At 36.0% G+C, this 22,806-nt stretch overlaps 1 protein-coding gene across 1 annotated transcript in view; it reads right to left on the bottom strand.

Moving 5' to 3' along the window:
• LOC150094736 (cell adhesion molecule Dscam1-like) overlaps window positions 1-22,806 on the bottom strand; it is a 298,945-nt gene that overhangs the window by 185,284 nt on the left and 90,855 nt on the right. The window contains exon 9 of the mRNA XM_090411654.1: window positions 7,945-8,064. Within this exon, the coding sequence (XP_090267780.1) occupies window positions 7,945-8,064 (120 nt within the window). The remainder of the gene's footprint in view (window positions 1-7,944; window positions 8,065-22,806) is intronic.

Raw genomic sequence — 22,806 nt, 5'->3', positions numbered from 1 at the left:
GAAGACAAAGTCATGGCATCACTGTTTGGGGATGATAAAGGCATTTTTTTAATTAATTATCTTGAAAATGGTAAAACAATAACCAGGGAATATTATTCTGATCTGTTAACCAGACTATAAGAAAACATTTGTGAGAAAAGACCTGGTTTGCAGAAGTAAAAAATCATCTTTCAACAGGACAATCCACCTGCCCACAAAGGTGTTTTGGCAATGGGAAAATTAAAAGATCTGCACTATGAATTGTTGGAACATCCACCCTATTCCCCAGATTTGGCTCCGTCTGACTTCTATCTCTTCCCAAAACTAAAAATCTTCCTCACTGATCAGCATTTTTCTTCGAATCAAGAGACAGCTGTAGAGGAGTATTTTGCAGATCTTACTGAGAACCACTACACGGACGGGATAATGGTGCTGGAGCATCGCTGGAATAAATATATTAGTCTTAAGGGAGATTATGTTGAAAAATAAAAATAATTTTGAAATTATAAATTCATTTTTTAATTGTTAGGCCAAGAACTTTTCAGACCACCCACATAAAGGAATTCAAAAATGTCATGGTTGCTGGATCTCCATACTTAACACAGTAAGTTGATGACTGCTCAACCACAGTGGCAATCATGTAGAATGATGCCGAACAAACTTTCTGCTGATTGTAAATGAACACAAAAAAGTGGATGCTGTAGTGAGTGAATGATCCATCACCTGCTGAACAAATCTGCATCCTACAGTCACCATAGCATCCACTTTGTGTTTCTTTATAGTTAATGAGTTAAATTATTATATCAAAAATAAGGGATAATATCCTAGATAACACTGTACTTTTAGTCGGGGAGGGGGTTCCAGAAACAAAAGCTCACAAGACATTAAACCACAACTATAGTTAAGGTCATTACTGAAAGGAAATACCACAGTAGCAGCACACTGGTTGAACATCAAGCGTGAAAAAAAAATGAGTGCTGGTATATGATAAGTTGCTATGAGTGATATGACAATGGTGCAGGATAGCTTTGCATTACATCACTAATGAGTTAATGGATCCGTAAACTGATGTTCTACACATTCATACTGGTATAAGTGACAATGTTTGATGGTCAGATTTAGGGATCCTATTGCATATTGATTAATGTATGACCAGTGTGGCCTACCCAGTAGCTTGTAGTAAACTACATGCATGCTTCTGTGTTGAACCCATTCCTAAATGAAACCTTCCAAGTCCAATGATACAGCATACTACTGGACCCATGCTATGAGGAAAAGTTTCAAAGGACAGAAGGGTGTCACTAACCATCCAATAAGTGTTCACCTCACCTGATATAAATCCAAGTGAACGTTTATAGGATGTTTAGAACATGCAAGACAGATGCTACATTCTCCTCCTCTATTCAAGAACATAGAATACATTGCTGCTCTCCAACCAACAGGTCATGGGTTTGAATCAAAATGCAGGTGTTTGTATGTCTAGGAAGTAGATGAGATTTTTGTCACTCAGTATGAGACTACAACCTTGTTTACTGGGGGTCTGAAAAGTTCAATTCCATGTTTGATTCCAGAGCAGGTGAACCAGATTCTCTAACCTTACTTAACCTACCCACAGTACTAAATGCATGGTATGTTTACAAACTTCCATCGAAAAGATTCATATTAAAAATTCACATCAGCATTATCAGACATTTAGTGGAATTAATGCAACAAATGAAAGCTATTATCCATGTCAAAGGCAGCTGAACAAAATATTACACAGGTGTTTTTTAAATCAAACAACAGATGAGTTTCTGCAAAACTTGTAACAGTAGCACTGTGCATGATGATACCAAATATGTTTCTTAAACATGGTGTGATCTCTTGGAGAAAAAAACAGTTGAGGAAGGATGCATCAAAGACAAGACGTGGAATGAAAGAGGAGAATAGTCAGTTTGGTAAATTTGAAGCTGAACTATGAGAGTATGCTAATAATGTGTGATAATCACCACGAACGAATTGAGGTAGAACCATGTAACTTAAACATTATTCTACATATTCCCCATGAAGTGTTACACACTTGTTACATCACTTGCAATCCTCTGAAAAAAAAGTCTTTCCTTTGTTGGACAAACCAGTTCTCAGCTGTAGATATTATTATTATTACGGGCAACTCCAGGGAGTCATTAGACTCATCGAGGGAGCCCCCAAATCATTTTCATCACAACTATTCGACATTCATACAGTATCTATCATACCTCGCCTTAAACTCATTCACTGTCACAGCATCCACCACAGACTCAGGGAGCGCATTCCACTCATTCACTACTCTAAAAGTAAAGAACCCAGCTCTAACACCTTTACTAACCACACTTTTGCCCAGTTTCCATGGATGTCCCCTAGTCCTCCCACAACCAGCCCTGTTCTCAAAAATATCTTCTGAATTAATTTTATAGAAACCCTTCAGTAATTTGAATGTCTCAATCATATCTCCCCTCCTCCGCCTATCAACCAATTTTTGCAACCCACAAATCCTCAACCTGTTCTCATACGGTTCATTCCACAGACCTGCTATCATCTTGGTCACTCGCCTCTGGATCCTCTCCACCTCCTCCCCATCAAGAAGAAACCTAGGTGACCAAATCTGAGCACAGTAGTCGAGATGAGGTCTTATCAAGGCTCGATATAGAGGAACAATAACCTGCTTGTCTCTGCTTGTCAACGTATTCTTCAGCAACCAAGTGATTTGATGAGCTGATTTGGCCACTTTTGCAATGTGTCCCCTAAATTTCAATTCCTTATCCACCAACACTCCTAAATCTCGTGCCTCATCAATTTCCTGGAGCACGGTTCCACCAATGCAGTAAACTGCCTCCCATCTTTTCACCCCAAAATGCATAACCTTACATTTTGCCACATTAAATTGACATCCATTCTCCCTAGCCCAGACCTCCAATCTATCCAAATCATCCTGCAAAATTTTGACGTCATCTGCATTCACTATTGCCCTACCCAACTTTGCATCATCCGCAAACAAATGAACTGTTCCTCTCAGATCCTTTCCTATATCATTTATGAACAAATTAAACAGCAGTGGTCCAAGAACAGATCCTTGTGGTACACCACTAGTCACAGGCCGTCTTGTGGACTCTACTCCTGAGTAAACCACTCTCTGATATCTCTCCGTCAACCACCCTCCTATCCATCTCACCAACCCTATGTCCATTCCCATATGCTGCAATTTACTGATTAGAATTCCATGTGGTATCCTGTCAAAGGCCTTAGCAAGGTCCAGCAGAATCACTGTAAACCCATTACCCTTATCCAGTTCAGCCGTCACTGTGTTATAATACGTGAGCAAGTTACTGAGGCATGACCTACCCTTCACAAAACCATGCTGTCCCCGATAGAGTATCCCATTTTCTTCTATCCAATCTTGTATTTTCCTCTTGACTATTTTCTCTAAGACCTTGATAATGATTCCTGTTATGCTGATTGGCCGGTAATTTTCAACAGCAGCCTTGGAACCACCTTTGTGCAGTGGAACTATTTTCCCCTCTTTCCACCCCCTTGGGACTGACCCAGTCCTGAGGCTCAAATTAAACATAATGGTCAAGGGCACTGACAATTCTTTTGCCGCTTCACGTACGACACGAGCTGGTATACCATCCAATCCTACAGATGTATTGACATTGAGGTTCTGTAACAGACTAGTTACCTCTACCTCATTCATCACAATTCCAGTATAAGCTGTTGGTTCCTCCATTTCCGCAAGGCCACCACCTGGATGATATACTCTTGCAAAGTGCTCGCTCAGTAATTCCACAACATCGACTGATTCAGTTACCTCCCTACCCTCAGCATTTTTTAAGATCATTCTACCATGAGCATTTTTCCTTTTACTTGCAACATATTGAAAAAACTGTTTGGGATTCTCTTTAGCCTGCATGGCCAATTTCCTTTCGTAATCTGCTTTTGCTTTTCTTACCACCCTTGTTACCATCCTGGCCTGAGCTTTATACTGTTCATGCACCTGATGGTCACCCTTCTCCTTAAATTCCCTCCACAATTGTTTCTTTTTTTGCAGCTCAAGCTTAATAGTGTTATTTATCCATTTAACCCCTACCTGATTTATTATTCGGACTCTTGGTATACAGTCAACCATTGCCTCCTGCAAACAGTTCTTGACCACCTCCCATGCACCATCAACATCCAGCCCTTGCAGTTTTACATGCCATGGCATTGAGCCAAGCACACACCTAAGCTTGTCATACTTACCAGCCCGATAATTCCACATATACCCTGTCTTAATTGTAAATTCGACTCCTTTAGCCACCTCCCAAGTCATGACCTTATGGTCACTCTCACCAATTGGTGGCAACAAGGTCATGTTCGTTACAGCCACATTCTCAGTTGCAATTACTAGGTCCAGCACTCTCTGCCCCCTGGTATTTTCCAATACATGTTGCCGTAGATAGTTGTCCCTTAATAACTGCATAAAATCCAATTCCTTCCTCCCATGTGCCCTCTCCTCTTTCCAGTCAATATTACCATAATTGAAATCACCCATAATAATTACCCTCTTTCCATTCATTTCTTCTATTTGCTTATGCATACTATTCCCACCATCCACTCCATCACCCGGTCTATAGCAGCACCCAATTGTATATTTTGTTCTGCTAGATTGTATCTCACACCAAACAGCCTCAAATGTGCATTTTTCCCCATCCTGCAGTTCAACTTCTATACTCCTTGGCTGAAGCTCATCAGCTATCATCAATAACACTCCTCCCCCCTTTTTATTCACCCTGTCACTCCTGAACACGCTATACCCATCGCATTCAATCCCACTAGCTTTATCATCTTCTGTCAGCCATGTTTCACTAATACCGACAACCTGTGGCCTGGAAGTGCCAACCATGGCCAAAAACTCTTCCTTCTTGTTCCTAATACTCCTGGCATTAGTGTACATGAATCGCAGAAGCCCATTTGTCCCATCCCTACTTTGATTCCTTATACTAATTATCCCATTCTGATTTGACTTCCCTTGTGGTAAATTTTGTTCCTTTCAAGTGTTTATTTCCTATTCCCAAATTTAAAAGAGATGGGGCCGGTCTGGCAAATAGGGTGGATGAAGCAGACATCGAAAGCCCAAGTTGTGTATTGTCTGTTAGGTTTCATGAACAGTGTGAGCAGGTGCATTATCCTGCAAAAGCACCATCCCGCTGCTCAGTTTCCCACAGCATTTTTCTTTTGGTACCTCCTTCAATTCAACAGAGAGCTGTTTAATAAACTGCTGAAAGAGTTTCACTTTTTTTTTTTTTTTTTTTTTTTAAGGTATATGGTAAGGATTATACTATTCATATCCCAAAAGATAATGGTAAGAACCTTCCCTGCTGACTTTTGGGTTTGGAACTTCTTTGATCATGTGGAACCTTTGTGTCTCCACTCCATTGACCGTTTCATTAACAGTCGCAATATGAGCCAAAAAATTTGCACCTGATTTCACTAAATGATCCAGAATCCTTTGAGATGACAGAACATGTTCTCTCTTTTGGTCGGTATTCAAACATTTGGAGACTAACTTTGCTGAACACTTCTGCATGTCCTGATGTTGGAGAATCATTACCTTCACTCATTCTCTGGATAAATTCAGAGTCTTTGCAATATTTTTGGCTGGTATTTGTCTATCATCAAGAATGATGGCATGCATTGCATCAATATTTTCAGGTGTGATCACTGTGGAAGATCTTCGTGGCCTGGGGACATTTATTGTCTCAGGATGCCCAGTTTTAAACTTGGCTACTCATCTAGCAACTGTTGGATATGCTGGGGCACAGTCTCCTAAAGTCTAACACAAAGCTCTCGGTGAATTTCAGTTGCAGTCTTTTCTTGCAGCATGATAAACTTGATGACAGCCCACACCTCTATGTCTTAGAATTTCTTCAACACTTCTGACATGTCTTCTTATATATCCTAAAAGAAAAAGAACAAATTATTACAATTTGATCAAAACATAGGTATTCAAGGGTTTTAAGATATGTTCTTTCTTGTGGTTATATCAGCCACTTGAATACCATTTTTGTTCTAGGTGTTTATCAGAACTTTTCAGCCCCCCCCCATATCTGCTCATGTTTTTACAAACTTAAGGAAAAGCAGAAGAAGGAATGATGGTGGCTAGTTTAGTAGAGCAGCAACCATGAAAATAACTATAGATAAGTGTAAGGCAGAAACAAAACACAAAGAAGTGACTGGAGTGATTCAAAGAGAGAGAGAGAAAAAAAAAATCTATTAAGCATGTGCTCTCTTTCAGATAGCAAGTATTTTGAAGGAAGTTTTTCTGGAACACTATCATCATCTGCGAGACCAGTATTGTTAGGCTGAGGAATGTAGGATTTATAAAGTGACAGCAATTATGCAGGTGAGAAGCAGTCTTGAGCAAAAAAAAAAAAAAAAAAAAAAAAAAAGAAGAAGACTAAGCTTTTTTGGAGGTTTTTTCTGCCAAGAAAGGCTAGAGGTGTAAGTTAGATAAAAAAAGAGAAATTTGTTCTCTTGACTAGAGTTATGGGTATCATCAAAGTAAGACAGAAACTACAAGACCTTTCTTATAAGAAATAAGAGGACTGCGTGTAGTTTGGTAGTACTGAAGTTCGCAAGGCTGACCTCAACTGACTAGGATCGATTCTTGAAGAATAGATAATTTGTGCACACACACACACGGTTGAAGAGAAACAGAGTATGTTATCAGCAAAACCATAATGAAGAGGAAGTGTCACATCATCAGAAAACTATGGTAGCATTTGATTTAGTGAGAAGTCATTAACGTGTAGGTTGAAGAGTATGGGTGAGAGCAGGGGCAATGGAACACACCAGCATTGAAAGGATACTTGAAGTAACACACCGTGAATAACCTGAGATGGAAAATAGAGATCAATTACAAAGAGCATAAGGAAGACTACAAGATGGTAGCTTGGTAAGTAAGGTTCTGTGCCATACCTGATCAAATGCACTGGAAGAGCATCATGTGCAACCAGTTTTTCCAAACCTTTCTTGGATTGTGTCCAAAATGGTGGGTAAAGTTCCAAAGAGAGGAAAATCCATATTGGTGATTGCTGATTAAATGGTAGGCCCAGGTAGTGAAGAAATTTTTTATTGACAACCTTCTTCATTGTTTTCAAAAAGGCAAGGGAACAACAGTTTGAGCTGGGGTTCAACTTTTATATCTCTTTTTTTTGGGACAGGCTGTACATAGGCTTGGTTCCATGGTGAAACATTACCAGGCTCAGAAATATATTCTGAGCCTGGTAATGTCTGCAGTCCATAATTCTATTCTGGAGAACACCTGGCATGTATGTGTGGAGGGGGAAATCAATGGACAAGAAGACTTAAGAATTCTCCTTAAGTCTTTCTGTTTATAGACTGAGGAAGGGCATGAAGTGAGCTATTCTTGGGATAGTGGTCATCTATACAAGTCATCTTGACTTGGCCATATATGAGAGTTGGTGACTGATGTCAGTCAGAAGGTCATTCTTATCTGAGTGCAGTTACAATGGTAAATCTACATGTGAAAGATGTAGATGTGAGAACAGCTGTGCTCAACATAGTGGTAAAGAAGGATCAATTACCACTGAGTAGGAGACAAGCTTTCTGCATTTAGAACTGAATTTGTTCGTTGTGGGTTCCAGTATCGGCTGAGTACAACACTTGGTGTTGTTGACTTGAGCCAATTTATATTATACCAAATTTTTATCCTCAACTGATTGAGTACACTTGCTGAACAAGTGCACTAAAGCAGTTTGGAACAGAAGAACAAAAACAGTAATCTCACATAAAAAGGATAAGCAGAAATCATGGAAGTCAGTCATTCTATCTGGCACCATGAATACATCTAAATTAATTTAAGATAATTTTATAAATAATTTATAATGGACATGTTCTGCATATACATTTTATTGGTCTTTATGTTATGCTCAAGATATAGCATACCCTTCTGTTTATTCCATGTTATTTGAGGAACAGGATGACCAGTAGCATGACAGTCTATTGAAACTCTTGAGCCTTTAGCAGCAGTGGTATCAACAGGTTCTTTTGCCCAATGTGGAGGTACTATATAATTATAAACAATACTAGTTCATAATAATTTCTTTCAAAATGCAATAAAGCAAAATACATTTACATAATTAACTTAAAAAAGTGATAAAATATCATTTCAAGTTATATCACTCCATTAACAATATAAACTAGTTAAATATATTCTGAGCCTGTTAATAATTAAAAGCAGAAATTAAGCCAATAAAACAGTATAAAGTAAATCAACAACAGGTGTCTACATCAGTCAGTAGCAACAATGCACTTTTTGATAGTGAGATTATGTGGATTATGTAGAAGGTTCAAATCTTTATAAATAGCAACATATAAATATTGTTAAAATTGCCAAGATAACTCATAGGATTACTTGGCTATTGAAAACACACACTAACAAGTAGAAAGAAGGAAGTTGTTATTCCTTTTTATAAGGCCTTGATACATCCACATCTGATTGCTGTGCTCAGGTCTAGTCTCTGGGGTTTCTTGGTGAAGTAGATTAAGAGACAAGTAACCAAGATGGTGAATAGTCCTTGGAATGCATCTTATGAGGATAGATTGATACTTATGTGTATATTGCAGAAGTTGGTTGATAGGCAAAAAAAAAAAAAAAGAAAAAAAAAAGTGACATGACAGAAACCTACATTGAAGTTACTAAAAGGGTTTTTATAGGATTGATGCAGGAGAAATGTTTCAGCACTTGACTAGAGGAGACAGAACAAGAGCAAGAGGTCATCACTGGAAGTTGAGTAAAAGTGTTAGTAGTGTCAGGACTAGATTTTTTTGCTTGGAGAGTTGTGAATGAATAAAATGAGCTGACAGTCAGTTGTGAGTACTTTGTTAATGAGTTCAAGGGAAGGCATAATAGACTTGGATGGTTTAGGTGTACTGCAATGAGTCTTCGGACTCCATGAGGTGCCTATAATAATAATTGTTATTTCTTTTTGTGCTGTAGTTATTCCATTAAACTGTATTATGAGGGTATCTGGCTTCAAGCCCGAGTGGTTTGAAAAAGTTCAACGTTTGGTCTTGAGAGACTTCTTGGGTGAGATTCATAAAAACAATGGTCCTCCAAGTAGGCTATTAATGACTATTATTTTTGACAGGATTTAGCCAAGGATAATATGATGGTCTGATAGCCAATATCTGAATTTTTAGAGTAATAGATAAATGTTTGCTCCCATGCTGTTGAGTAACACTTATCCTTGTATTACTTTTGTAAGCAATACAGGATAGGTGTTAATCCTGGAGCACAAGTTTTTAACAGAGAGGGATACCATGGTATACTAGTCATGGGAGCAGGAGGCAATTCTGATTGGTCATCTAAATAAGTGTTGGAAAACACCAATGCCAAAACGTCAGTCTTATCTTAAGTGATGAAAGTATGGAAGGCCAGGAGTTACACTCAATGGCCCTTAATGATAAAACAGAAAGCTCAACTGCTGTTTCAGGAGGGATTTTTTTTTTTAACCAATGATGTCAACTGTGGTCTGAATGTGAAGTGGAAGTTTTGACTTCAGTCATTAAATGTATGCTTAATTTTTATCTGACTGTTTTTGGCATGCTGGAGAGCCCAAGTTTGAACACTGGCTTTCGTGTAGAATGAAGAGCAAAAGCTCTAATTCTTCCAGCACAGATTATTTCACTTATTTGGAGTGAAGCAGATGTTTGGATCAAGAGAGTAGAAACAGCAGCTAGATCATAGAAAAGAGGAGGCAAAGAAATCTCAGGATCATCCCAATTAGTAATGGTATAGTGCTGCCAAAGGACACAAAGTCAGAGACCTTGGTGGAGATCAGAGTAGAAAAACATGGACAAGACTATGGTCCAAGTTGTTAGAGGTGAGCTATAAACTATGGTGTGTGTGTGTGCACACGTGCATGCACATAAGAAAGATGGTTAAAAAAGCACAGGATGTATGTTGGAAGAATGATCAGGATTGCACTATTCTGATTGGTAGGTAAACATTTTCCATCAGATCATTGTTGATAACTATGTCGTGAAATAGAGTATTTTAGATGATAGAAGATGTTCTTTAGTGCCATAACCACATATATATTTTGGAAGTTGGTTCGAGGCAATCTGGTGAAATAACGTGCTGTTAGAAAGCTCCTGAAAGTTCTGCGATTTTTGTTGATTGTTTTCTTTGATTTGATGGTGTATTTTTTGGTGCAATTGTTGTACAACAGAGTTTTATAGCATAATTACAGAAATAATTACGAATTCGTTATCATTAGATCTTAGAGCAGTACCGGCAGAAAACATGGCGGCAGCTTTGTCATTCCATGATTTTAATTTAGACTTCAGTCATTTCGTTAAGTGTGAGGTGTGCTATATGCATTCTTTCGATTACATAAACGATTTGTGGATGTTTAGGGCAGATGGAAGGAGGGTGTGTGTGCGAAGTGCGACATGAACAGTAAATTGATGAATGCAAATATGAAATTGATGACAGAAAGTGTTAGTAGCGAAAATGTCTCGGGGAAAATGAGTGCACGTTCGAAAGAGAAGGATGGTGTGAAAGAGTGGCGAAAGAATGTTAAAAAATCAGTAAAAAAGAAAACGAATAATATAAAATCCGTAACGGATGTTAAAAAGGACAAAAGTGAGGTCAGAGTTGTGGAAGGAAACGAAATTGAGAGAACGAATGAAACTGAAAACAGCTTGATGCAGGAATCGAAAGTGGCGGGAGGAAACGAAATTGAGAGAGAGCGAATGAAACTGGAAACGGCATGATGAAGGAATCGAAAGTGGAAAAAATCAAAAAAATAAATGATAGCAAAAGTTGGACCAAAAGTACAGAAGGATGAATGAGAGTGAAAGTGAGAAGAGGGGGTTGAGAGTTAGAAAATTAGGAAGATTGAATGATAGAGAGAATGTGATGCGAGATTCGGAAATTGAATTGGATTGGATGAGGAAAGAGATGAAATGGATACGGAATGAAATTAAGAAAATTCGGGTAAAAAATATTAAAACAAATCATGATGGCAAGAAAGAGTTAACGAGTGGCGTTGTATGGCGACTCCATTATTAAAGGTGTGCTGGATGATAAGATGCACAAGGTATGTTTTCCAGGTGGTAAAATGAGTAGAGTGATTGAGGCATTGGATATGAAGAGGGAGCGAGCAAAGGAGTTAAATGTTTTCAATCAGTAGGAATGATTTGACAGAGGACAAAGAGAGCATCAGAATGGATATCAGGAGGCTGCTTAGAAGGATAAAAGAGAATAGTGTGACAGGAAAGGTGGTCAGTGTGTTGCCTAGATATGACTGTGGTGAGATGAGGCAGAGAGTAAGGATTATGAATGATATGCTGGCTGAAATGTGTGAGGAGACAGGAGTGCAGTTTGTTAATGTGTGGAATGAGTTTGAGGGACGAAGTGAGCTGTATGGGAGCGATGGGCTGCATTTGAGTGGTTATGGTGCGAGTCGCTTGGAGAGACTGCTGTTGGAAGGTAGAAAAGTGAGTAGAGTGAGAGAATAAATCAGATCAAGTGGGAAGTGATGTGGAAGAGCAGGAGAGTAAGTTAGTAGAGATTGAAGAGGTGGTTATGAATGAGGAAGTGAGTGGTATGAGTATAGAAAATGTGAGAATGGGCATGCAAGAGGAACAGGAAAACGGGAAAGCTCAGAGTGGACAGGGGGTACACAGCATGAGAAAGGTGGATACTCTGAGAGGAGGTGAGAGCACGTGTAGAAAGGAATGGGATGACCTGGGATCAAGAGGAAACAGTTGGAATTGAAAAGGTTTTAAAATGAATAAGCAGAAAGGGAAATGGCCCCAGTCTATCATGGAGAGATCACATCGAGTGGGTAGTATCAGTGGAACTATCTGTAGATCCAGAAATGAGCTGTTGTTTTTGTATACAAATGCTAGAAGTATAAGAAACAAGGCAAATGAAATGGTTGCATTAATTACATCTGTTCACCCAAAGATTGTTGGAATAAGTGAGACATGGTTGGAAGAGGACGACATCCTGACAGGAATAGAGATGGAAGGGTATGATGTGTTTCGTAAGGATAGAAAGGGTAAAAAGGGAGGGGGAGTGCTATTGATTATAAAGAGAAGGAGTTATGTCCATACAATGTAGAGATGCAAGAGGGAAATAGTGCCAGTGGTTTTGAGGCAGTATGGTGTGAGACAGAGGTGAATGGAATTAAATACTTGATTGGATATTGTTATAGACCAGGAAATGTGGGTGGTGGTGATAATGAAATGTATAATCAAATTAGCCAAGCAAATAAGAAAAGGGTGATCACTATGGGTAATTTTAATTATAGCAATATAGACTGGAATGATGAGATAGCAACTGGAAGTAAAGAAAACGAGTTTCTTGACTTTTTGAGGGATAACTACCTCAGACAGTATGTAACAGAGGGCACGCGAGGATTAAGGGTCTTGGATTTGGTCATCTCATCAGAGGATGCAATTATAAATGAGGTGTCAAATCATCCACCAATTGGTGAGAGTGGCCATGAGGTGATTACCTGGGTGGTTGCCAGCAGTGTGAGGACCTCTGTGAGAAAAGGGTATATGTGAAACTACAAGGGGGGCGATTATGAAGAGCTCAGGAGACAGCTTGTGGGTGTAACATGGAATGAGGAGTTAGCTGGAAAAGAGATCAATGCAGCTTGGGGTATTTTCAAAATCTATCTAGTAGATGCAATGTCTAAATATATTCCAAAGGTGAGAAGGTTAAATAAAGTAGGTGTGAGATGGATGAATAAAGAGATTAAGCATGTGATACAAAGAAAGAGGGCATTGTAGAGGCAGCATAAGTGAAGTGGAAATAACCAATTCCATGAGGTCTACAAAGACCAGGCAAGGAGGGTGGCTTGGTTGGTGAGGGTAGCTAAAGAGAGGTATGAACAGCAGTTAGCTAATGAAGCCAAAAAGAATCCTAAGGAGTTCTTTCGATATGTAGCCATTCTGTTGCGGAATGTGTGGTGGAGATACTTAATGAGCCGGTTCATACAGGTCTTTCAATGTTGTGAATGTGACTTCATGGAGAGATTGAGAGCAGTAGATGATGGGGAGGAGAGACTGACCGTAAGTGAGCAAGAGGTGTATGGGGAGTTGAGTAAACTAGATGTTAATAAGGCTGTGGGACTTGATAATATATCGCTACGTATTCTGAAGGAATGTGCCAGGGAGTTGACACCTGTCTTGACATATTTTTTAATCCAAGTCTTGCACTCGGTCAAGTCCCTAAGGAGTGGAAGGAGGGCAAGATTGTGCCACTTCATAAAGGAGGTGATCGAACTCAAGCATTAAACTATAGGCCTATCTGTGTGTGTTAGCTGTTGTGGTTAAGTTGTTGGAGAAGCTTGTGAGAACCAGGATCCATAGTTGAGTTGACAACAATGGCATCATCTTTGATGGACAGCATGGATTTGCTAAAGGAAGGTCATGTTTTAGTAATCTACTTACTTATTACAATAAAGTGACTGCTTCCTTGGACAGAAGAGAAGGATACACAGTGATATACTTGGATTTCACAAAGGCTTTTGATAAAGTACCTCATGATAAATTGATAGTCAAACTGGAGCAGATGGGATTGGATATTAGATTAGTGCATTGGATTGGAGATTGGCTGTCTGATAGGTATCAACAAGTTGTGTATGGGGGAGCAATGTCAAGGAAAAGGAAAGTCACTAGCGGAGTACCTCGGGGATCTGTTTCAGGGCCATTGCTGTTTAACTTGTATGCTAATGATAAAGGTGAAGATTTGGATGGAGATATTCAGTTGTTTGCAGATGATGCAAAGTTGGGACAAACCATGAAGAGTAGTGAGGATGTTGTGACCTTGCAGGGAGACTTGAATAAATTGAGTGAATAGGCATGGAAATGGGGATGCGAGTTCAATGTTGCAAAATGTAAGGTTTTAAAATATGGAAAACAAAGAAGGGATGCAGAATTTATGCTTGGTGAGGATACATTGTTGGAGGTGGAAGAAATAAGAGATCTGGGGGTGATAGTGGATAAGGATCTGAAATTTAGGGGACACATGTTGGATTCTGAATGAAGAGAAATTAAAATTATTAATACTCCCTTCAGAATCCAACATAATCCACCATATCAAAGGCTACATTTGTAGATATTATTTAATGTAAATCTCTTATTATAAACTATTATTCATATAATTACCTTTGAGTTTTTTTATTTAATTATTTAATCTAGGATATGTATTAATAATAGAAAGGACTCTGTGTAAAAATAACGTTCAGATTATTTTAATTGTTCCTATATTGATAATAGAAGAATTTGTGTTCATCATAATTAATTATATATTAATTGAGTTGAAAAATATCCTTTTATTTAGTTTCTGTATATAAAGGTATAATGTTATGTAATGCTCTAATTGTTGTCATGGAGACGGAGTTAAAAATAGAAGGCGCAGCATGTAGCGCGTGAGTTATGGACGCGAGATGGAAATGATATGAGCTGGATGGTGAAAACAAGTTTTGGTGGGGAAAATGGAGTGAAAATATAAAAACTGAAAGCGAGAGAAAACAAGGGCAGTGAGTAGCAGTTGATCGGCAGAGTTAGCACTAGAACTAGGGATTGAGTACAATTGGAGCACTCAGCACAGTAATGGCACTGAGAACAGTACAACAGAGATGAGGAAATAATTTATTGGCAGCACGGAGTTAAATAAGAGGCTGTAGTACAAAGAATTAAGTGCTGTAATCAGATTACGAAGGATCAAGATGTAAATTGGCATCTCAGAATATTGATATAGAATTCTGAAGTTAATGTTGTATTCCAGAGCTTTCAAGAAAGATAAATTAAAGCCGATTCTATTGTAAAGTAGTATATGAGGAATAAGTGAATTTTCTAGTGCAAGTGTGTCTGCATTTGTGATGTGGTGAAGTTAAAGATTAAGTTAATTTAAAGAAGATTACTTTTGAAATGTGTAGCTCCAGTGTGATAATTATCTAAAGTTTTAAGTGTGCCTCAGTGAATAATATGTGCAAAGATTTATTCCGGTAAGAACAGTTGTACTTTATAGCATTTTAGAGTGAAGTTATAAGAAATTATCTCTTTCTGTTAAATCCTAACATTAACTGTGGTGTTTATGCTGAAATTAGAAGATTAATAGTCTTCCCCCCTTAAAGTGATAGCTATTTCTTGACTGAGCTATGTGATTTCTGACTAAGGGATAGATAAAGAATACAACTGTTAAAATATTTGCTGTGAATTTCAGTGGTAATGAACTTCAGAACTATCTTTGCTTATTAAGGAGAAATTAGATTTTGGAGCTCAGTGTTTAATACCAAAAGTTAAGTGAATGTTATGTGTAGTTGAACTGAGTTAATTTTGCATTATCTTGTATCCAAAGTATGCTTATGTATATATTATATAACCTTGCATTAAATGTTATGTTTTATTGATTTCAATTTGTTGTTAGCCTGATTCTTTTCCACTGCACCGTTCATAAAATTATCGGACCTAGCGGGAACCTAAATTGTTAAATGTAAAATTCGGCCTATATGTAAACATTAGACTGCTAAAGTTAATTAATATTTGATTACACTATTTTGCATAGACTAATATCTGAATATAGGGTGGCGCAGTATAATAGAAATTTCCCTATATTCGGATTAGTAATCAACATAAGATTTTATATTAATATAATTTTTTATTAAAGTTAATATTAATTATATTAATATTAACTTTAATAAGAACAACATTAAAACAAGATGGCAGATCAACAGACAGGAAGGACGAACCAACACACATACTATAATAGACTAAAAAAAAATCAACCTTCAAAGATAAAAGATGTAAGCTAAGAATTATTAGAATGGTAAATGCAGCAAAAGAAAAGTGGAACAAGGAAATCTTGGACCAGAACATATCATATTAGGGGATGTTCAAAGCTTAGTAATCTGGAATGGAATGTCATATTCAGTAAAAGTAACAGATGCAAGTAAGTAGTAGTGCACATCACTGTTTGTTGAGTCTCCAGATAACATACTGATGAGTGAATGTAGAAATGTTTTTATTTGGGGGGGGGGGGGTAGAATACATTTTCATTTGCATTTTGTTCTATAATTTTCAAATTTTTTGTAACAGACCTTTCTGAACTGCAGTGTCACTCATTTACAATGGTACTGCTTTTCATGGTAGCTGCTGATACAAAGTTACAGAGGAGGATGAATGCAAGAGGGCAAAAAACTTATAGACAGGACTCCCATACAGGGAGTGCCCAGGCTCGTTCAAGCACAGCCTCAATACTGTTCTCTGTATACTTCTACACCTCGATTCCCTTCAAACACATTATGGTAGAGTAAGTGGTAGCAGGATTATTTACCAGCTAGTCAGGAAGCCTCTTGACATACTACCATCAGTTTGATCCTGTGTACTATGTAGCAACCAGCTTGCAGAAAAACTGTACTCTATACCATTTAATGGTAGAAGTAGCTCCCTAATACATGACAGGTTTAATAATGCAGCTACTCAATCACAAGCTATAAAGCAGCTCATGCCACTGCTACTACCACTACAAGTGGTAGCTAGATGCAGTAAAAAAAGGTACACAAAACATATAGACATCATTAACGAACCATTTCCTGGAACCTGGGAAAAATGTGGTCTACTTGAGCTATTCAGATTAGGGTGATGAATAATGCTGCACAACTTTCATTATAAAATCTATCTATTCTCATTTAGGCTTGGTGTTGTGGAGCTGATGGCATACCCTACAGGACAAGACAGTTCCAGTTACTGGAACTTTATGTATTTCTTGCATTCCTTACAACATACAGCCACACATCTTCCAGATTGCCAAATTTGAAATAAACCACAAGTGTAAGGTATATAAGCACCAGCAAATGCTACAAGTGAAAAACTTATCCTATGCAGAACCTAAAAATGAAAGTTTTTCATACCAAACAGAATGCAATTTGAATGTCAAAAGTTATAAGCATTGACAGGTTTTGAGATATCCCATGTAAATAATGAACACACACAGAGAACCTCCTTTTTGCATGGATAGAGATGGAATAATTTGATATTTGTATATACCCTTGATGAGGGGTATTATCAAAAAGCCATTAGAAAAATAAAAGCACAGTTTGGGTATATCCTTAAAAAGGCTGATTTATAAATTAACTAAACCTCAGCCTATCTTTAAATGTGTGGATAATAATAAGCTGACTATTCTTTGTATCTATTTGAAGAAGATTATGAAAATAGGTTAAACATAACAAGATTTTCAAATAATAACATATGGATAATTATTGTTCCCACTGCACTGATGCTCAACAGACCTGCAAATTACTTATTGATGAACTATATACACAAACTCAATAATCATATTCATTCAACAAACATAATTAAAAGCAATTTGAATGTTAATTACAGCAAAAAGAACCGAGACATTTCTTTCTTATAATATAAATTAATAAAATGGAGAGCCATACATCAGTTTGTATGTTAATATATATATACAGTTAGCTCTCATTGTAGCCAACTGATAAGAACCATGGGAATAGTTTCTTATAGTGGATAGCTTGGTGTAGTATATTTCCTTTAGAACAGCATTATGCCTAGGAGTATTTGGTTTAGACTATACAGAATTATGTTATAGTAAGCTAGTTATAATGCTATCTGCTACAATGACAGTTTACTACTTATATTCAATGCACTATGGTTAAAATGACAATTTCTTAAAATCCAAACAAAACAAACTTCACTTTTCTTCTCTCATAACAGCATAGTTGCTTATTTATTATCAATAATTTCATAAATATTTGATAAAATGCTTTTTATGGTTATTTTTATATTTGACTTATAGAAATACCACTTGCAACATCATATATTTAAAAAAGCATCAATAACCTGAAAGAAAATTTCAAAAAAGTTTCAGTAACCTCTAAACTATCAATGTAATAAAATGGAGAGCCATGCTTCACTCTAAATTCATATCTTGCACTCAATATAGAACAATAATACAAAAGAGGTATGTGTCACTAGGTTCATTTCATTCAATATAACTGATTTAAATTTAAAATGACACTTTCATTTTTCAAAAAGAGGAATAAATCAATATAATAACAGAGAACTATATATCAGTTTAAAGTTGAAAGACAATTTCAAAAAAGTTTTGATAACCTCTAGACTATCACTGTAATAAAATAGAGAGCCATGCTTCACTCTAAATTCATATCCTGCACTTAATTTAGAACAATAATACAAAAAAGTTATGTGTCACTAGGTTCATTTCATTCAATATAAGTGATTTAAAATCTGTTTCATTTTTCAAAAGGAATAAATCAATATAATAAGAGAACTAGGTGGAGATTGAACTGCCCACTCAGTCTCCAAAAGTTAGATAGGGCTAAATGGCCTCGCCTACTCCCGTATATACGGGAATAAAAAGGCGTTAGCTGATAGCTGATATATCAGTTTATAAAACTGATCCAGAGCAATTATTTTTTAATGATGCTTATTTTTATATCAACCATTGCATGTGAAATATAAATCAGCATCTCTAATTATATATATATATTTTTTATTCAATGATTGAACTATTACATAAAACAAATTTTATAATTTAAGTTTATCTAAAAATATTAAATTATGCAAGTAATCAATAAATGGAGAGCCATGCATCAGCTTGTGAAATTCTTCACAACAAAAGTGTTCAAATCAGTATGATATTGTTTATACAAAAAAAAAAATTTGCACAAAGAATACTTCACTATAAATTATCTTATAATGTTTCAAAATACATTTTATGGAAGAAAATTATTCAAAAAAAAAACAACTCAGTTACATGCATGTTATATTTTCAAAATTGGCAAGGTAAATTCATTTCATTTGTATAAAAATAGCTTGATTAGCATGCAGAAGAGTTTATAAGTGATTATGCAAAACTGAATTAGCATCAACATAATTTTTTTCCATCTTTAGACATATCAAAAGGTTGTAAAGTACTATTTTGCATCTATAACAAGAACTACAGCTGAGCTAATCTTTTATTTTGTACTAAGTATAATTTTTTATTGCTCTACTGCTGTAATTCCTCAATTATCCAACCAACCACAGCAGTAGAACAATTTGCTGGGTGAATAACTGAAAATGCAATTATGTGGTGCTGTACCAGAGGAGACAGAGTGTGGGGAGAAGGGGGGGGGGGAGGTGAGTCAATACTCACTCCCCCCTTAATACTAAGTGCTGCTGCTACATTGAGGATGATAACAATGACTTGTTGGAATAAGATTATTATATATAGCAATATTCAGGTGAATCTCAACTGCTGTGCCAAGATTTGGCACCTGCACATTTCAGAAGATGAGGAAACACTCAAAAGAGTCCAAAAGTAATTAAAATTGAATCACAACTTCAGGCTATCAAGTATAAGAACAGGTCAAGGGAGTGTAGTAGGGAAAGCTTGGCAGATAGGAAGGGTTTAACAGGTCAAGGGAGAGCTTAGCAGAAAAAAAAAAATGATGAATCACTTTTTGTGCTTAAATTCACAGCTTAAAGAGATGTAGCAAAAGGTATCCACTGGATAAATGATAGGAAACACAAGCTCATTCCTGGAAACATGGATATCTTGCTCACTTATTTGTGAGCAAGTTTCATGGAGATCTGATAATAATACTCAGATTTCAAAACACATGGATACAAAATACAGAATCTTGATCCAATCAAGGCAATAACTCAGAGTAGTGAATTCTTAGTTAAATCATGAAGCTGTATAAGAATGCTGCAAATTAGTAATATTCTTTTGGGAGAGTATTACAGAAGAAAGAACAATATGATCTATGTACACTTCTCACTCCATTTAAGAGTAGTAATACAATAACTTTAGAAAATGAATATTTTGCTATACTTATACTTTTCTTTAACTGCAAATCTCGTTTCAAATAACCAAACTGAAATTATCATATAAAATAATCCAACTCAAAATATAACAACATTAAGAACAATTTTGTAATTGGTGTAAATTGATATTACATTATCAATTACATATGATATATGAGATCAGGCACCAACTTTAATTTTTAAATTTCATTAAACTACATTCAAAGACAACATTTATGATCAAGTATTTTGAAAGATTTTCTTCCCCTAACCAAAAAGAGCAATTACTTATTATAAATCTCAAATTTTAATAACAACATGATCTTACAAAAATAAAATTCACATTTCATAATTTTGCTGAATATATATATATATATATATATATATAAAGGATGAAAACAACATTAGACATACAACATATTTAAAATACTTCAATGTAAAACAAAAGTTTATGCAAATGAAAGACTGATTTTCAATTTGCATCTGTTTTATATTTAGCAAAATAACAAATAACTGAGCTACACAGAAATAAAAAAAATAAGAATAAATAAATAAATAAAACTAACAATCATGAATTAATATATCATTTAAAGTGCTTCATTACTTCCCAAGATGAAAAATCTGCATTTAATTCCACAAAACTTATAATGTTATAATCTTAGAAAAGTAGTATTTTCTAAGATCATAGAAAGAAAGGAACAAACCATATGTGTTGCTATTACATAATTAATGATTACACATGACCTAAAGGCAGTTGAGAATAAAAATCACAAACATATTTCCAATTTTTGTAAAGAATGAAAAAATATATATATATTGATAGAGTAATGACAATAAACTAAAAAAACATTTGGTATCATTCTGAATATTTACAAATATGGTGTTTGTGTGCGTGTACCTACACCAGAAAAATTTGTAATGATTATGCAATTACTTGCTTTGGAACAAAATATACTGGGTTTGTATGAGCTATTATTTATAGTGAAATGTTGGATATATGAAAAATAAACTACCTCTTATAAAGAAAACTATATATTTTATTCAAATTCCACAATTTGAAAACTTTAATACAGTGAAAATATTTATATGCATTAGTAACTGATTGAAATTATATAAAAGTTAATTAATACATTAAGACACATGTAAGAACAACAAATGAAAATTTAAACTAAACTGAAAATATTAAGATCTCAAAACTCTGTCAGCCTGGCTGGCCGAGTGGTTAGCGTATCTGCTCTCCAGCCAAAAGGCTATGGATTCAAATTCTGCCGTTGGCATGGATGTTTGCGATTGTCTGTGGGAAAATTAGTGGTGGTAGACGACAGATGGCGTTGAAGTAATTGTGGTCAGTTGGTGGATAATTAGTGAACGACTGGTGGAGACAGTTGTAGAGCAGGTGCCCTCCCTCAATGAGTCTTTGGAATCTCTGGAGGTGTCAAATAATAATAATAACACAATTTCATTTCATACAAGAAAGATAATTAATCCCAAGTCCCTTTAATATTTCCAAAAAAAAAAAAATTCTGGAAGAAACTCATAAAAAGAACAAGATATTTAGCTTGGATTAAAAAAAAAAAAAAAAAAAAAAAAAAAAAAAAAAAAAAAAAAAAAAAAATCCTTTATGCTTTAGATAATCACACTATATGACAAGATGAAGTCAAAATACAGCAATTAAAACAGTCTTTATATAGTACTTGAAATTTCAAATAAGCAATGTGGTTATTCATTATACCAAACAGACATTTCTACTTACCTAGGGATCATTTCCACTATATCCAGGATTTGTTTGATACTGTACTTCATATTATTATTAACAGATATCTCCATGGAGTACAAGGACTCATCTTCTGAAATGTTTTGCCAATTCTTGCAACATGACTTCTGAACTTCAGTTCCCTATCAATTATAACACCCAGATCCCTGACTTCATCAATTTCCAGCAATGAAACCCCATCAACAGAATCCTTTCCTTGCAGTATACTATGCCATGGCACTACTCCAAGTTGTCTTCTAAGTTTTACAAAATCACCAGATTTATAATTCCACATTTGTTGTATAATGAAACCTGTGGAACATTCATGACTAAACATACACACGTAACCAGTAATAAGATTTTTTAATAAGTAAATAAATTGGCTGCTACCTACAAACCAATCAACCAGATCTACAATTGGTTACCTTCTCCTAAAGACAAACTCTCACCTCTGATGCTCCTGGCATGTATGAGGTCCCATGTTCCTGTAAATTGTCCTACTATGGGCAGACAGGTAGATCCATTAGCAAAACGCATTTCGGAACATCAAGACCATATCTGTCTTATCAAACTGCAGAAATTTGGTCTTGCACAACACTGAATTGAAAACCCAAGCCATAGGATCTATTGGAAAAAGACCAAACTTCTACATAGATCTTTATATAGACATGAACATTTATAAAAGAAAGTGCTGAAGCCCTACATCACAGATCCAATTTTAACCGTAATGACGTTCTTACTATCACTAAAGTCTGGGAAATTGTCATCTTAAATTGTGTAAAATAATTTTATATATGTTATCTCATTTTAATGTAATTTTTTTTTCTCTCCAGATATATTTTAATTTATACAATAGACAGTGAATGAGTTCGAGGCAAGGTATGATAGATACTGTGAATATCGAATAGTCGTGATGGACATGATATTCAGGGCCTCCCTCGATGAGTCTAAGGACTCCTTGGAGTCGCTCGTAATAATAATAATAATAATTTAATTCTATAACACGCTACCTGCAAGCATAGAGGGATTCCATTGTAAGCATGCATCCTAACTGTATGTGATTTCTAGTATTGTTTGAATTAACTGTACTGACGATGTCCTATGATACTTAGGATGAAATATTTACTTATTAAAAAATCTTATTACTGTGGTTACGTGTGTATGTTTAGTTATAATTCCACAGATCACTCTCT

The sequence above is a fragment of the Typopeltis vanoorti genome, chromosome 21 (assembly GCF_054136105.1).
Source record: "Typopeltis vanoorti isolate ZY-2024b chromosome 21, IOZ_Tvanoo_1.0, whole genome shotgun sequence".
In the NCBI taxonomy this organism is placed as follows: Eukaryota; Metazoa; Arthropoda; class Arachnida; order Uropygi; family Thelyphonidae; genus Typopeltis; species Typopeltis vanoorti.
This window is presented reverse-complemented; position numbering and strand designations above follow the sequence as displayed.